We start from the raw sequence: 15,840 nt of genomic DNA on the forward strand, positions 1-15,840 counted from the left end.
TCATCTTCAAATAAAACAATTTGGCATATTTTTGCCCCTTGTACAGTATTTCTTGTTCAAACCTAACTTCATAAGGCCAAGAAGAAAGGTTTGAGTTTGCCATTAACAAAATTTTGAGAAAACCCTAAAAGTACCTCAATTTGAGGAAGCAAGTCTCATTTATGTGCAGTATATGAATTAAGAGAGGCTGAGAAATATTTTCTGCATGAACTACAACACCATCTATGGTTTTCAGAAACAAAACCCATTACTTGAGATTTAAAAGGAAGATTTCCTTGTAACAGTAATGATAATTAAAGGAACTGGCAGCATCTATTAAGATAGGTAGTATATCTGTATCCTATAGCTTCACCAAGGCTGTGACGTTTTGTTTTACTTTATGAGCAGCTTAAAAAAATAAAACTAATATGCCAGTGACAGCTTTAAAGTGCAACTTTCAAATTAAGTCAAATCTCATCTGCGATTTTGTAGACCTTTCTAGACTTTTAGTGTGAGGTGACAACATGAAATGGTCTGTTTTTATCATTGAAGCAGCACTTGTAATTGTTGTTCAAATAAGATCGTGACTATGAAAGATTAATGAGGGAATCTGCACAGGATGCTGGCCTATTATATAACTGGAATGACACCGATATTCTTTTTGAGGCACACATTCTTTCATTCATATTCCTGCGCTAAATGCTTTTTTAATGAATCTGAATCAGAAGGAGAAAGAGATCTTCTTGGCCGATGTAACTTGCCATTGGACTGTGTAAAACCATATTCTCTTGTCTCCACTATCACAAGCCTTATTGTCTTAGCTCACAGACCTCATTTAGGATCTACCACAACACGATTTAAGTTTTCGACCACAGATTAAGCCCCCAGAGATACAAAAATAAGAAAATCACACTCGTAAAATTAAAAAAAAATTAAATAAATAAATCCTGGCTATACCGGTGTTTTTTCAAAACAGGAGGCTAGATACTTAAAAATTCTTCTAATTCTTAGAAATCCTATAGCACCTGGGAAAACATTAAGCCTTTTAAACCTCAGTTTAATGTCTTGGGTAGTGACCAGCACTTGAATTTGGCATGCTTTTGCCCTCTTTCATAGCAGCTGCATGTTTGTAATTGCAGAAAGGCCAAATCTTAGGCATAGTCTTGTGCCACAGCTACGTACAATATGAAAAAGCAAAACGTAAATTATAGCCCTTCCAGCTCTAGAAGAATAAAAACGTCCAGTGCCTGAACTCTTGAGCTCTTTGAGCCTCCTGTGTACTGTAATCATTTCAATTTCTTTAACTAGACAGAGTCTGGGACGTCTCAGCTATGATTCTGCCTTCTGTGATTCAGCTGCAGGAATGAAGACAGACAGTGCCAAGTCAGCTAGGCAAATATGCAAATTGTGCTTTCAGTCCTAAATCAGCACCCAGGGAGAAACAATCCCACTGAAGCGTGCTGTGGATACCCTGGTAGCTTCTTGCGGCCAAGCAGCCCTGTGTTAATCCATCCCCTCCCAGCGCCTGTCCAGGTTCAGTCCACACCTGTCCTCCACCGAAGGATGTCAGTGCTCAGGTCCAAAGGCTTACCTTTGTCAGGTATTATTAACTGAGCGAAAAAAGAAACTCAGGGTAACACTACAGTGTCTAAGTCACTCAGAGTGCACTAAGCAAGAGAGAGCAATACAGATTTCACTGAAGGTTTAACAAGCAATACTGAAAGCTAAATTGTGGGACCATGTTCAGTGTTCTTTTGATAAAAAAGCAATACATTGTCTCTGTCTAAAATTCAAATCAGCAGCAATGTATTAGCAATATTTAGGAGGTTTCTGATGTCCCAATGTCAGAAATAATCAAAACACAAGGAGTACTCTTTTGTTTCTTTTTTAAATATGAGCCATTCTCTCTCTATAATTTAAGTTATTAGGTTATTAAGACTAAAATGTAAACTAAATTGGCAAAAAAAAGAAAAAGAGAATAGAAAAAATAGAAGGAATTTCTGATATCTTAATCCCCAGTTGTTATTCAGGAGATAGGGTAGGATTACAACAGCAGGCCCGACTGCCATTCCTCAGGTTTGATCACAGGGTGATCAAACATCTATATGTTTACGCCTCTGAGGTCTGGGAAGCCCTCCGAAAAAAAAAAAAAAACTGTGCCAAGATCAAGACATGGCATTAAAAATAAGGCACAAGGAACATTCATGACGGCCTGTTCCACAGGCCACTCATTTCCCGATGGTTATGTGTAAAAACTCGAAAGCATGTGAGGAATGGCCAACTGACATGAGCACTGACATGGAAGAGGTTCCTTTCCAGAAAGACTCTGCTGCCACGCTGGAACCTGGAACAAACAACAGCTGCAGACCCCTCGCAGTGTGCCAGGGGCTTGAGCCCACCAACATTCCTCCTACCCACCATGGCACCAAGGGGAGAGGCTCCGCGCTGAAAACAAGCCTGTGCCCTGACAGGGCCTGTGGGAAGCACACTGCCCTCTATACCCCACAGGCTGCTGCTGCTACAGCTCGGAGATCAGCGCGCTCACTCAGCAGCACAACGTGGCGTGTAATGTGTGCCCCACCTCTGTCTCCTTCATCAGTCAACAGCAGACACATAAGAACGGACGGGTAGTTACTCCTGTAAAAAACAGGCTGCACGAGGATACGTTACTAGATGTGATTTTCTGATCTTACAAATATCCTGTGAACTCCAGATCTGCAAAAGATGAAAGTCTACAGACCTGACTGTGATTTAACCTCAAAGGGCCTAGTTTTGATAGAGGAGGGCAAACACAAGTATAACTAAGATACTCTGGCAGCTCAAAGCATGTTCTTCATGTCACAGCTTCTCTATACTTACAGGCCAGATATGGCTGTGTTATCTGGAAGCACTTAACGGACTGGAGCATGTTTAAATTTTATACTCATTTTGTCCCCCTTTCAGGTTTTAATTCACTGTACTGCCACAGAAACACGATCAACAGCTTTTAATTTCTGTTCACCTGATACAACATTTTGCTCTTCAAATATCAACCTGCCCTTGAAAATAAAATTATTTTCACAAAGATATCTGTAAAAGTACAGTATAGAAAGACAGCACTCCAATATGTAATAAAGAATGCTATTTTCTTTCATAGTGCTCTGTTTAAAGAAATAACTTAAAAACATTACCTAAAATAAGAAAAACAGCATAAAATGAGTGGGCATGAAATTACACATTTATCTCTTTCAACACTAAAGCAATACAGCCTTTTTTCTCCTTGTTTATTGAAGCTCTAATATGTGAAATGTGAAAGGTTCATTCTTTACTTCTCTCTCTGTGTTTGTGAAAGTGCCTCTTGTGCAGTTATGCTGCCTGTGTGCCCTGCTAAATCTTTTACATGCTCTCTGCTTTATATTCATTTTTAATGGGATTTGTAAGTTCCCTGCAGCTTGTCAAGGCTCTGCTGGGCCAGTTTCAAAAGACATTTCCTAAAAATTGATTTGAAATACAAATGAAACAAATTTCCTGGTAAAAATGGCACTCTTTGATTACTTAATATTTCTGAACTTTGGAAACTCATATGCATACAAATGCACATTTTATTTTTGTTTCAGTATTTATATTCTATTTCAGAACATTAAATCCCTAATATATTCTATTTAAATAAAAAACAAAATCACAATTTGTCATCTACCACATATCACGTTAAGAAACAGTGGATTCAAAGTTAACATTACGTTTCCTAATTTTACTATAATTTTAAGCCTTGAATGACCATAAATATTGCTTCTGCAAATTAAAACAATAAAAAAACTGATGTCCTGCTTTCAGATGTCTTTCATTGCTTACAGCCTTACATATGGTGATGTACAAGTCTGCATATTTTTGTGTTATACTACAGCAAAAATTGTTGCATTTTCTCATACAGACCAATAAGAAAATATTAATCCTATGAACTCAAAGAGACCTCTCTGAAAGCTTTATGACTCAACAAGAGATGAAAAATGACCGAAGAACAAAAGAGCCTGGTGCATTATTGCGTGAGAATTGTGATTTTGCCCCAGTGTTGAAGCTCACAGCCAATAGCAGCGGGAAGGCCTTCTTAAATGGTCTATCAGGCAAGCACAGGGTTAAAGGACACCTGCCAATGCCTTTCACATGACACATAGTGGCCATGACAGGCTGCCCGGGCATTGTGTACAAAGGACTTAGAGGGATGTCATGGTCCGAATAGTTTCAGAGTTCTGCTGGGCTAGGCATCTTGCAGACTCTCTCAGCCCATAAAAGGACTGTTCTGGTACCGGACAAACAGATGCACCTGTCAGCTGAGGGAAGGAAATGTCTAGAGGAGAAAAGGAGAGGGTTGGGGAGCAGGGCCGGGAGGAGGCAATCTTAAAGGAAACGCTGCATTCATCGTTAAACAATGCAGAGCTGCTCAGAACTGTCCACACTGGGGAAACATTTCCTCGTTAACCCTTTATAATCTTTTCATTACAAATAACGGCAACAGATAACCGTCTCTAAGAAAGCATGGTCACTGACTGCAAAGTTTTTGTTTAATATCATTTTATATTTTTTTAAATGCAAAGCTTATTTAGGGCCTATGAGTGCAGTGACACAGCTTCAGTGCCCAGATCTGGAACTCCATGAACGTGAGTTGGAGGTGTGCTAGTGCTTCTGACTCAGCCCTTCGCCAGGTCTCCTGGCCTGATGTTCCCAACGAGCCAGCCCGGTCCCCTCTGTACCCCCCAGTGTTAAACTGCAGGCTTGCATTCCGCAAGCTGCAGGTGCAGTGCTCATCTGACCAGTTGGGCCCTTATCTCCAGGAACAGGCCGCCACAGAACAAAGAAAACCCTGGTATCTGTTACTGTCAAGAAGGAACAGTTGGACATATAACCTTGGGTGTCTCCTTGGCGCTTTGGCAGTGTGTGCAGCCCAGCCGCAGCGCTGGAGAGGAATTAACAGCTGACACCGTTTTCCTTCTCCACAGCGCTTCTCGTTACCCATTCGGCTGCACGCTTCCCTCCAGAGAACCCTCGCCTTCTCCCCAGCTACCCGCGTCTCCACGGTCTGCAGCCAGCCGGGCTTCACGGAGAAAGTCTGTCCTTCTCTCATTGCTGGATGAAAGTGAGCCTCCTCTTCCATTCTTTTTTGTTGTGGTATTTATGGAATAGGTTTGTACTTTCTATTTTAGAAGTGACCACGACAGATAGGGCGAGAAAAGGAGAAGAGGGCGCGGGGACGATGTCTGAGGCACACATAGCATCTCTGCATGACCTCTACCCCCTGACATAGGAGCTTGACCTGCACCAGTTCCACCTGCAGCACTCACTACTGACAGCGACCAGGATCACCACTACCGCTTCTACTGAATAACAACCAAAGTGGCTCATTTTCACAACTGATGTCCTGCTTTAGCTTGTTGTTATTCTCTGCATAAACGTTTGCAGAAACGTTCCATCTAAAATATGATGCATAGAATGCTTGACTGTTTTTTTCCCCCATTCTGAAGCTTATTTACCATTGACTCATGACTATGAAAAAAACATCAGTTTCTCTTGAGTTCTGCACCAGGGTTTTCCGTACAAACCAGATGACGCCATTGCATCAAAGCCCTCTGCTTCTACTTCCTAAAGGCCACAGGCCATAGACATAAAATCCGCTCCATTCGCCTGCAGACCTCTGACTGCTTGAGACTGAAGCAATAATTATTATCCAAAAAGACAGTTCAGAATTTTAAGCATTTAGACCCTTAAATGTAGTGAGCTAGCCAAAATGCAAGAAATTATATTTAAAGTATCTTCATTCCAGTGTGAAGAGTTTTAACAAATGTTTCTGTACATACAACTATATAGTACATCATATCCTGTGACTTAATCAGCTGGGCTTATACATGTGCGCTGAGGAAATACACTGCAGAACAAGAACAATGCTGTAACGATTAGCTTCAGATACTGAGGCCACCTATTGCACCATGTCAGAAGGAAGTGTGATTTTATTTGTATGATTTTCCAGCTCTTCCATGCAGCTTAATGTCCTTCCACTATCATAAGATGAGTTTCAGTGGCATTTAAGGTTAACTGATGTCTGTCGCAGCCTTATGAATCCAGCTAATGATTTCAAATTGTACTGCATACTGCTAGAAAGCTAATTAATTCTTCCTCGAAGACTTACCCACTGGGCTTGAGCCTGCGCCGTTTGGCACTGTGAGGTCTGTAGTACCCAGCATGCCACCTAACGAGATGCACAAAATGACAAGATTAACCATCTGCACCTTTTACTCTAGCCCATATGTGAAAGAACTTTTGAGATCCAAGAAGTGCAGTAATCTTTGAAAGGTTTGCTTTTTATCCTATAGCTGTGCTGTTCTGAGGTGGTTTTGAGATTAAGAGCTAATAATCTCTAAATAGAGCATCACACCAGTTTCATCTTCAAGCAGCTGAATGTGTAGGCAGAATAATCTTTATCTGCACTGTTAGAACTATATTAATTACATTCAAGGCACAAAGCCCTGTTTGCTACGTGTAATTTTACTTAGTGAAACCAGATGGATTTGTTATTTTCTCATAGCTGAAGTCCCTTTATTGCCAACAGGAGTACATTGTGCATGTAAAATTATTCAGATGGTAAATTGCTCTACAGAAATGGGGTGAGATCCACATTAAATACATAAAAAGAGGTCACATTTTACAAAAGGGACTAAACTCATCTATGAAACATTGTATTACAATTAAAAAACTTGTTCAGAACTTTTAGGGGTGCCTAGTGAAAATGCCACAGACTTCGCTATTGTGTCTTGTATGAATACACAGCACATAACAAGATCGTTTTTCTGCACACACAAGGCAAACGTGCATGTTGGCCACTTCTGCAGACACCAATCTGGAAGAGGCTAAAATGGCTGGACAGGGCATTCACTGAGCAAGGCCCCAGATACACTGGTCTGCACCTATCGGAGTCCCTGTTTCCCAGCCCCGTGAGCTACAGCCCACTACCCAGGCCTGTGGAGGAATGTACTGTAACTGTAAAGTGCTCTAAGTGAGGTTTCAAGTTTAAAAAGACCTATAAAACCTGCTGGTTTCTGACCTTTTTGGACACAATAAACATGGAAAATTTTTGTGTGCTGTGTGTGTGACTATATAGGTGTAGAATTACATACAAACAAAATATAAAAGATGGAACAATTGTTTTTCAACTGAAAACATACACAATGAAGATACTGTATATGAAGCTAAAGGATAGCTTAAGGATCTGGCACTGTAGGTCTTTGTCCCACTCAGTGTAAATACAGGCACCAGAGGAGACCCGGAGAGGATTTTTATGGTCTGAGCTCTCTCTCTTCATTCCAGGAACTTTTTGTCTTTGCCAGATTGAAGCTACTTTCTAACACAGTACCCAGAGCTCTGAAGCCAGAGGACTGGAAGAGTCCTCCATCTGCTGGTTTCCAGCTCAGTCACTTAACTCACTGATTTCCTTAATTACACCTAATCATTTTTCTCAGTTTTGAAGATACTTAAAGTTATTAAGATACTTTTAGATACTCCAATCAGCTTGAAAGCTCCTAGTATTTAGTGATTGAAAACGTCTTAGAAGGAGTTAAAGAGTTAATTTAGTCAATTCAATTGATTCAATTAGGTCAATTGAGAGTTTGACTCGGTACGAGAAAGCTGAGGTGGAATGAAAAATCCCCCCAAAACAAAGAGTACCAGAGTTGGGAACCCTTTTGCACAAGAGCTGTGGTCACGATTTCCGAGGTGGGGGGGGAGAAAAGTTCCTTCTCCAGTTTCACATGCCCCAGTCAGGAGAAAATGAAACCGAAGGAAATGACTCATCTGATGAAATCCTTTGTGAATTTGACGAAATCCAGATTTAAGAATTCATGAGTCACCAGGAATGTGAGTAACAGCACAAGATATGTCTCCTTTCATGAAACTTCACTGACACTGCCAGCTGTTGGTGAACAAGGCTGATGCAAAGTGAATGCTTTTTTTGAGTGAACGAAAGAGAGGAAGGAAATGGTGCACAAATATGTGGGAATTGTTTAGAGAACAGGAATCAATAATACTGTAAAGGCCTTTTGGTGCAAAAACTACATTGAATTGAATGGACCAATTCAATATAGTACAGTATAGCTGCTCAAAAAATGTATAATAATGTCTATACTTTAACATTAATGCAACATCTTATGTAACTGAACTGAACAGTTTTAATTGAAGATTAAATATATACTTAATTTAATATAAAAGAGACAGCAGTGTTATCTTTGCTGGAGATAATAAAAAGATATAAAGTGCAGCTCATTGAAAAGGTTCTGAAGACTGGTGTGCCTCTCAGGACTTGCTGTGGTTAAAGATGGGCTTAGGTGGGGTGACCACAGATCTGTTTTGCAGAAGCACAACCGAAGACAGCTTCACTGCTAGTTCCGCTGAGAACACCAGAATAGGCTCCTTCCTTCCCTTCCCAGCTCCCAGAGCGAAGAGCACAGAAACAGAAGTCACTGTGGTGGCAGTGTCTCAGTACACATGCTGAATGCAAGGACACATCAGCAGCTGAGTGTTTAAAGAAAGGTCTCATACAAATGACCTTGTCATCTGCACTCATTCAATCTCAGTACACAGAGGTAAACAGCCTTTGGATAAAACTAGTAAGTTAATTATGTTCATTAATTAAGATATCAGTTATTTATCTACATGCAGTAGGTGGTTCCTCACATCCTAATTTTCCTGGTGGGTTGAATGTATTGGGTTAGAACTTAAACATCAACAGTTCATCAACCCAAAAGAAGCCCTTTTATCCCTTTTATCCCATTTAACCTGCAAGCAAACAAATATTCAAAATCACCTTACATATAAGTGATATAAACTAATAAACAAAATAAGCACATTCAACCAAATTTAAAAAATCATGACATTCATTACTAAGTTTAATTAATTCTTATTTAATAAAGGAATCATGATTCTGGATTTTGATTCTGAGAAGGGAACCCAGCAAAAAATCAGACACTTGGAATATCACACTTTGTAGGAGAAAACCCACAAAAAGTGGATGTTTTTTCTGCAGGTGTAATCAAATATTCACAATGGCTATTGACTCTAGGTGGTCAATATTCATGGGTCCCCAGTCATCGGGAGTCTTAGACACTGCCTTTACGTCTTTAAACCAGCACTCTGCACTAGGTTTGGGTAATTACTATTTTTCAGCAAGGATGTGCATGCAGATGAAATTGGTAATAGGACAGTAGGGTTTGTGGTCTATACTCTGAAGGATAAACTTGTTGTGCCATTCCCCTTGAGGAAGAATGCCCACAGGCTGGGCCAGCCACAGGCACTTTGCTGGTTTGATGTGTAATTGTTGTTGAGTAACACTTTGTTGTGTAATTGCAGGTTTGTTTGTCTTGGTCTTCTATGGAAAGCAACACAATCTCTCCAGAGAGAGGGGGATTTCTGCTTTTTCTGGCTCCTTGCCTGAGCTGTTTCCTACTTCAAACGAAAGGGGAGCCAAGCAGCGAAAGGCGTGTCGCCTGTTTTGTGGTCTATGCCACCAAAGTGGGAAAAAAGCCTAAGTTCTGTTTCTGAAAGAATGGGGCCCTATCATTCCACCTGGCCAGACGTTCAGGGGCCAAACTGCAGCCTCTCTGGCTGGGCTCAACGGAGGCTGTGAAAATCCACTTCACTCAGGAGAACCTGCCACTCTGTCACGGCCCGTCACACAGGACCTGCCCCCACTGCACTCTCCAAAAAACCTGCAAACTGTCACAATCATTTCCAATGCACATCTGAATGTCCTCCGAAACTGGACTGCACATGATCAGCCTGAACCGGTCTGATCACTCGTCAGTGATGTGCCACTTCGACTTTCTCCCCACTTGCCAGATTAAGGAGATATCACTAGCCTGTCCAGTTTGCTCACATTGTCACATTGTCAGTGCACGACCAATTAAACAGCAGATGGAGAAATTCCTCAACTGATCTGTTTTTCACGTTGAGTGAGAAAGGATAATAATAATGCCAGTTCAGGCCACATGATATTCTATTTGTGCATTAAGGACAAGAAAATAATTCATGTTCAAGATCCATTCAAGCCATGAACACTTTGCAAACAGGTGACAGAGTGCAGTCTGAATGTTCTCTTATCGATGTGACAATCTGTAAATAAGCTGAACAATTGACTGTATTTACTGAACTAAAGGCTAATTCTTTTTCTACATACCGTACATTCAGCTAAAAAAAATTAACATCATATCCTTAGCTGCTCTTTTTACTGTTGACAGCTTAATAAATGGGTCATTTCCTAACAAAACGAAGAAGGATGCAAAGCTTTCCAAATAAAAAAATCAGCCCTGAAAAGCTAGTTCACTTTGAAACTCAGACGTGATCCAACATGGCAGTCAACGGCACCTCAGGTCTAACCTTCTTGTTGCTGTGCAGCTGTGCTCTCCCACCCACCTGCGCTGCCGGTGCTCGACGGCCTCTGCGGGGCCCCGGGGGACACGACGCTCCTGTGCAGGGAGCCCTGGGGAGGCGACAGCATCCCGCCGTCGCTCAGCGATGCTGTGGCGGCAGCCAGGGCGGGGGTCCCGAGGGAGCCCCCGGGGTTGCTGTAGGAGAGGGTGTTGGGGTTCGTTACCGGCACCGCCACGTGCATCGAAAAGTTCTGCTGCGGCAAAGCAGTGGGCTATAAGGGGAACAAAGACAGAAACACACAGAGGATCAACGGCCTGAGCCCAGGAAAAGACCACAGCAAAGGAACAGCGAGCGGCTCCGACTGTAACCCTGACAGAGCATTCCCTTGGCAGAGGTGTGGGCATCGTGCTTTGTGCTGGCAAGTTTATTAATAAACCAACAAACAGCTGCAAAATGCCACTGTAAAGATCACAAGTGACCATCAAAAGAGCACTGCTCTTTGTACCCGCAGACGCTAATGACGTGGGCTTGAACCGTTGCATATGGAGGACTGGTAGATGGAATGCAAGTCGTAAAAAAGGCCGCATTCAAGTTATTTGTTAAGTACGCTACGAAGTGAAAAAATGAAAAGGAATGCTCTGTGCAAAACGTCAATCCGTGTCAATGAACAAAACCTCTTGGAAATGACTCTCTCGATGTGTCTACAAGGGGGGAGTAGTCATCTCTTTTTCAGACAAACAAAACTTCTCATCCCATCTCTTCAGTCCACGTCCTCCACATGTCCACAAATAAAATCCTTTGCGAAGTATTCTATACTACCAGAATACTGTGGGAGGTATGGAGAATTGGACACTTTAATTAGAAACCAACCAAGCATTTCGCATGTGCAGGATATGTACAGCACACGTACACATCACACAAGGGCACTTGGATAGATGCAAACATGACTTGAGAAGATCTGCTGATCCACAGTTGCGTATGCAGTGCTACCTATCCCAGGATTCAGTGCGTGCATCTGTGACAACAGCCAGAGGAGTCATTCCATTCTCAGCTCAGGGTGGTGAGGTGGTTAGTGACTTTATTAGTGAAGTTAATGGCATTAGGAGTGGTATTTTATCATTCAAAAGAAAAAAAAAATCAGCAATATAATTTCAGCACTATATTTTAGTGCAGATTATTAATATCGCACACACCGCGATAAGATCACCATTGTCATAAATTTAAGCTTCACCCAGAAAGACTGTTCTGCTTATGACCTATTCACAACAAGCTCACTTCAGACATTTTGTAGAAAAAAAAAAACATTAGCTGAATTATCACAGGTATTGTCGAGCTAATTTTACTCCCATTGCAAGAAGCCTATTATTCAGATGAGAGCTGAGGGACCGCCGTGGTGGGGAGGGGGGGGGCAGTTGAGGTTTTCACCTCAAAGGATGTGTGAAAAACAAGAGAGAAAAAAACACGATTTTAATGAGCAAAGAGGTGAGGGCTGAGACAATACCCAGTCGATGATAAATTTCCTAACTCGCACATGAGCCCGATCCTACTGTGTATGTCCCCAATAAAGATTTGATCTTGAAATCTGTGCAGGAAAAAAAAAAATGCAATGAGGAAAGTTATAAAGCTTTCCATCTCCAGCAGTATCAGCTAATATTGGAGCCAGAAAAGGTGCCCTGCCCAGCCAATCTGGGAAGCTTTTCTCATATTAGTCAGGCTATTAAATTTCTATCATGTTACATTACGTAGTTGCAACATATTGCCTCCACAGGGAAAAAATCTGAGCAGGCCTGTCTCTTCCACTTTAACATACTGTACAAGCTATTGTCTTAGTATTCTCCACTTTTTTGGGGTTTAGATGCCAATTATTAGCAATTGGCTAGCTTTAAATACAAAACAACAGTCTCTATTTAGTTATCTCTCTCTTTGTGGTATCTGAAACAAGGGGCAATGTGTTGAAGGAGAGAAAAAACACAAACGCAGAGAGACCCACCGATGATGCTCAGAGTTTTCACTCTATCTCCACAATGTGATCTTATCATGATGTGACAAAACGTAAGGCGCGTGGAACAAAAAAAGTTAAGAAAATGTTGAACAGTCCATTGTTGCGTTGAAAATTGCTGGCAGAGGGTGGGGGTGAGGGTGAGGTGGGGGCAACGGAAAAAAATAGAAACCGAAAAAGGAAAAAAAAAATCCTTTTGCCACAAAGCCAAGCAAAAACATTGCATTTACTTACGATTTTATGATTTCTCATCATATTATCAAACTCCTCATTAATTTTTTTATATTTTTCTTCTGTGTGAGGGGTGAGCACATATGACGCGTCAGGGTCCGGGCTATCACAGCCTCTGTGTTCTTTCTTGTTAAGCGCCTGCAGTGAACATCAACATAAAAAAGGGAATCAACACAAAAGGGCAGAGAAGTGAAAAAATACTTACACCGCAGCGCTTGTAAATTAAATCACTCTCTTCGTTAAGCTTGCCGTATCGCTCGTCCATGGTGGGGCTGTGCCCGAAACAGTCATCGGGTTCGGGACTGGCACAGTCACTAAGGCCTTTGTTTCTTAATTTCTGAAATACAATCGGAGAATTCACACATACACACGTGGTAAAAAAAATGTTTGCTGTTTTTTTAGAACACAAAACCGGTTACAAACGAGAGGAGGCCAATCAGCCCATTCAGATCATTTTGGAGTTAGTAGCTAATTGATCCCAGGATCTCCTGCTGCTGTCTCTTGAGAGAAACCAGGGTATCGGCTTCAACAGCATGGCTGGAAAACCTGTTCCACACTCCGACGGCCATCTGCATAAAGAAGTACCTCCTGTTCTCAGTTTTAAATCCACTTCTTATTAGTTTGCACTTGCCTCTTCAGGTTCATTTTCCACTGTTTTATTTTAGCCGAAGAGGTCACCTAGGTTGGCTTTTCTATGACTTTGAGGATTTTAAATACTTGGTTTTAAAAACAATGTTTCAGGATCGTAGTGGAACTATAGGGGTACCGGGGGGCTGTCTACAGTAGGTGACTGAGGACTTCGCCACAGGGTCTGCCCCCAAAAAAGAAAGTAATTTGGACCTTCTGGTACCCATGTTTATTTAATTGTTCATTTATCCAGTCTACTACATTTATCCAGTCACTACAAAAGCTGAAGTCCTTGCGGAGCTTTTCAAGATCTGTCTAGAGAAATTCAGTAATTCTGTCGGGAGAAATTCAGAAAACTTGATTTCATTTTGGCCTCTAATTGCAAAAAGAACAAGCTTGGGTAATAAGCACATGAAAACACAAACAAATCTAGTGGATTCAAAACTAAGGGGTTAGTCTCAGATGCGTACATTTCTTTTCTCATCCACTGTGTGCGCTGTGTGCGCTGTGCCATGTATTTTGAAGTTGATCCCGAACCAGGATTCAAATTGAAATGACACTTTTGACCCTTTCATCTCTTCTGGGACACTTGGCATTGGAGAAACCAAACTTGATTTCTCCCTGCTGAATGTGTACGTGCACAATGCATATTTCATTATCTTTCAGTTATCATAAGCCACACAGCTGGATGGCTGAGGCCTAGGAGGGTCCCACAGAGCTGCATCTTCAGAATTTTCCAAGGTTAACACAACATGTCTGCCAGTCGCAGGTTTTATGGATTCTCTAAATCAATAGAAGTAAGTGCCCTATTATGTCTGGCCAAAGTAGTTCATATAGCCATGTATTTCAGGGGTTATTTCAGCCACACAGTTGTGCCCAGCTGTCTGTGATATATGTCAATATAAAATTAGCCTCCTTTTCTGCTGGTACATAGAGAATGTGGAAGTTTACAGTACAGAAGTATCTGGAAGGAAACCACAGACACATTTATACCACAAACACTTTTCCCCCCAATCTCACAATTTTATTAAAAGTCAGAATGATGTTGATGATATGCAACAAATGGTGACAGATGACTATATTAACTTAGGAAATGACTCGCAAAGAACAAAAATGAAAGCATACAAACGCATATAATGTCCATACAGTGGCTTGCTGTCCTAAAATGGAGGTGGACTCTCCGTGCTGGTTAATTCATAAGATAAACTCTTGGCTTGGCACTGTCAGATTTTCCAGGATCACGAACAGAATGAACTTCTAAGGTTATTTTATTTTAAATGATTCTTTGCGTGTTCTGGTCTATCCACTAATCACCTGGATTTGTTTTTCACAATAGCACAAGGCTTACCAAATGACATCTTTGGGCAACCGGAGAGCTTTAATAAAAGTTTGAATTCATTCTACCTAGCGAATCGCCGTATTCTTTGGCTGAATTGTCAAATCTAAAGCGACTGGAGCTGAGTTTGCTGCAGTCACACTTCCAGTGCTGAATGAGCTACTTCCTTGCAGAAGGGGAGGTGTGTTAGCATCTCTCCGACAGGCAAGGGGTAAGTCCCTGCTGTGTCGACTGCTTTCTGCTCCTCTCTGTCTCCACCTCCGACAGGAGCAGTGAACTCCTCTGCTGTCTTATCTAACCACTCAGGTTACCCACCTCCTACACCTCTCCCCAGCAGCCAGCTCTGAGGTTTTCCACTCACAAGCAGTCAGACCTAACCGTTGGATTTCATACTGACTGCAAAATCTGTACAAGTAATCTTATCATGCACTTTCTATGTGACAGTGCAGTTATTCTTTAAGGTTCTGGTAAAGAGCAGAGTATGGTCAGTCACTGTCTGGCTTAAATAAGTCTCCTATAGCCGCAGACTGCGGTCCATGCACACTTATTCCATTATCCTGATTTCTTTGTGTTGCTCCATGGAATATGGCGCAACCCAATTAATGAATAAAGAGAGTGTCGAATTAACAGTGTAGCCCAAGATACAGAGGTACTGCAATTCAGCAAGCTACAGACAAACTGTATCAATACTCTGCTTAACATGCAAAATCAAGAAAATCAAATCAAGAAAAAGGACTAATATTCATTTTTAATTGGTTTGCTTTAAAAGCAGAAGCCTGAGTGCTTCTAGACATGTCCTAGCATGATTTTTGTCATCTTCTACAGGGCATTTGGTAGATTAGTTCTGAAAAGCGAGGAGGAGGCTGTTCATTTTATTTCAAGGACAACACAGGAGCTGACCCTAATCAGGCAGTTCACACTAATTGTGAACTCTTCAGAAAGCCAGAATCAGAAAATCCTGCAAATTCAAATTCCAGAACCTGAAGACCTTTTCCTAAATTATTGTCTGTTTCTTTTTTCTGCCAGCGTTTTATTTTATTTTGTATTCCGCGAAAACGCCTTCCACGGTCATTTCCTGTTTACTGAAGGCAACCTTTGCTTTAGGTCCCATAAACCTCCTTGTTTACCATGCAGCTACATGCTCCCTGCGCCAGGGCTCTGCAGATTCGATCGGAACTACAAATTAAGGACCTAAACTGCTTATTATCTCAAATTGCTTGGTGTGGCCGTGCCTAGGCGAGTCTGTGTGTGACAGGCCGGCTGTGGGCAAGACAGTTCAGCT

General features: G+C 41.6%; 1 protein-coding gene across 27 annotated transcripts in view; it reads right to left on the reverse strand.

The window, feature by feature from the left end:
* mef2aa (myocyte enhancer factor 2aa) overlaps positions 1-15,840 on the reverse strand; it is a 154,711-nt gene that overhangs the window by 16,340 nt on the left and 122,531 nt on the right. For 12 of the 27 annotated variants that reach the window (XM_069190639.1, XM_069190630.1, XM_069190635.1 and 9 more), the window contains 4 exons: positions 12,801-12,932; positions 12,599-12,733; positions 10,372-10,636; positions 6,137-6,196 (listed from right to left, as the gene is read on the reverse strand). In XM_069190639.1, coding sequence (XP_069046740.1) covers positions 6,137-6,196; positions 10,372-10,636; positions 12,599-12,733; positions 12,801-12,932 — 592 coding nt within the window. The remainder of the gene's footprint in view (positions 1-6,136; positions 6,197-10,371; positions 10,637-12,598; positions 12,734-12,800; positions 12,933-15,840) is intronic. The other 15 variants (XM_015343586.2, XM_015343592.2, XM_015343596.2 and 12 more) reach the window with 10 other exon arrangements.

This window comes from Lepisosteus oculatus, chromosome 5 (assembly GCF_040954835.1).
Source record: "Lepisosteus oculatus isolate fLepOcu1 chromosome 5, fLepOcu1.hap2, whole genome shotgun sequence".
Classification (NCBI taxonomy): domain Eukaryota; kingdom Metazoa; phylum Chordata; class Actinopteri; order Semionotiformes; family Lepisosteidae; genus Lepisosteus; species Lepisosteus oculatus.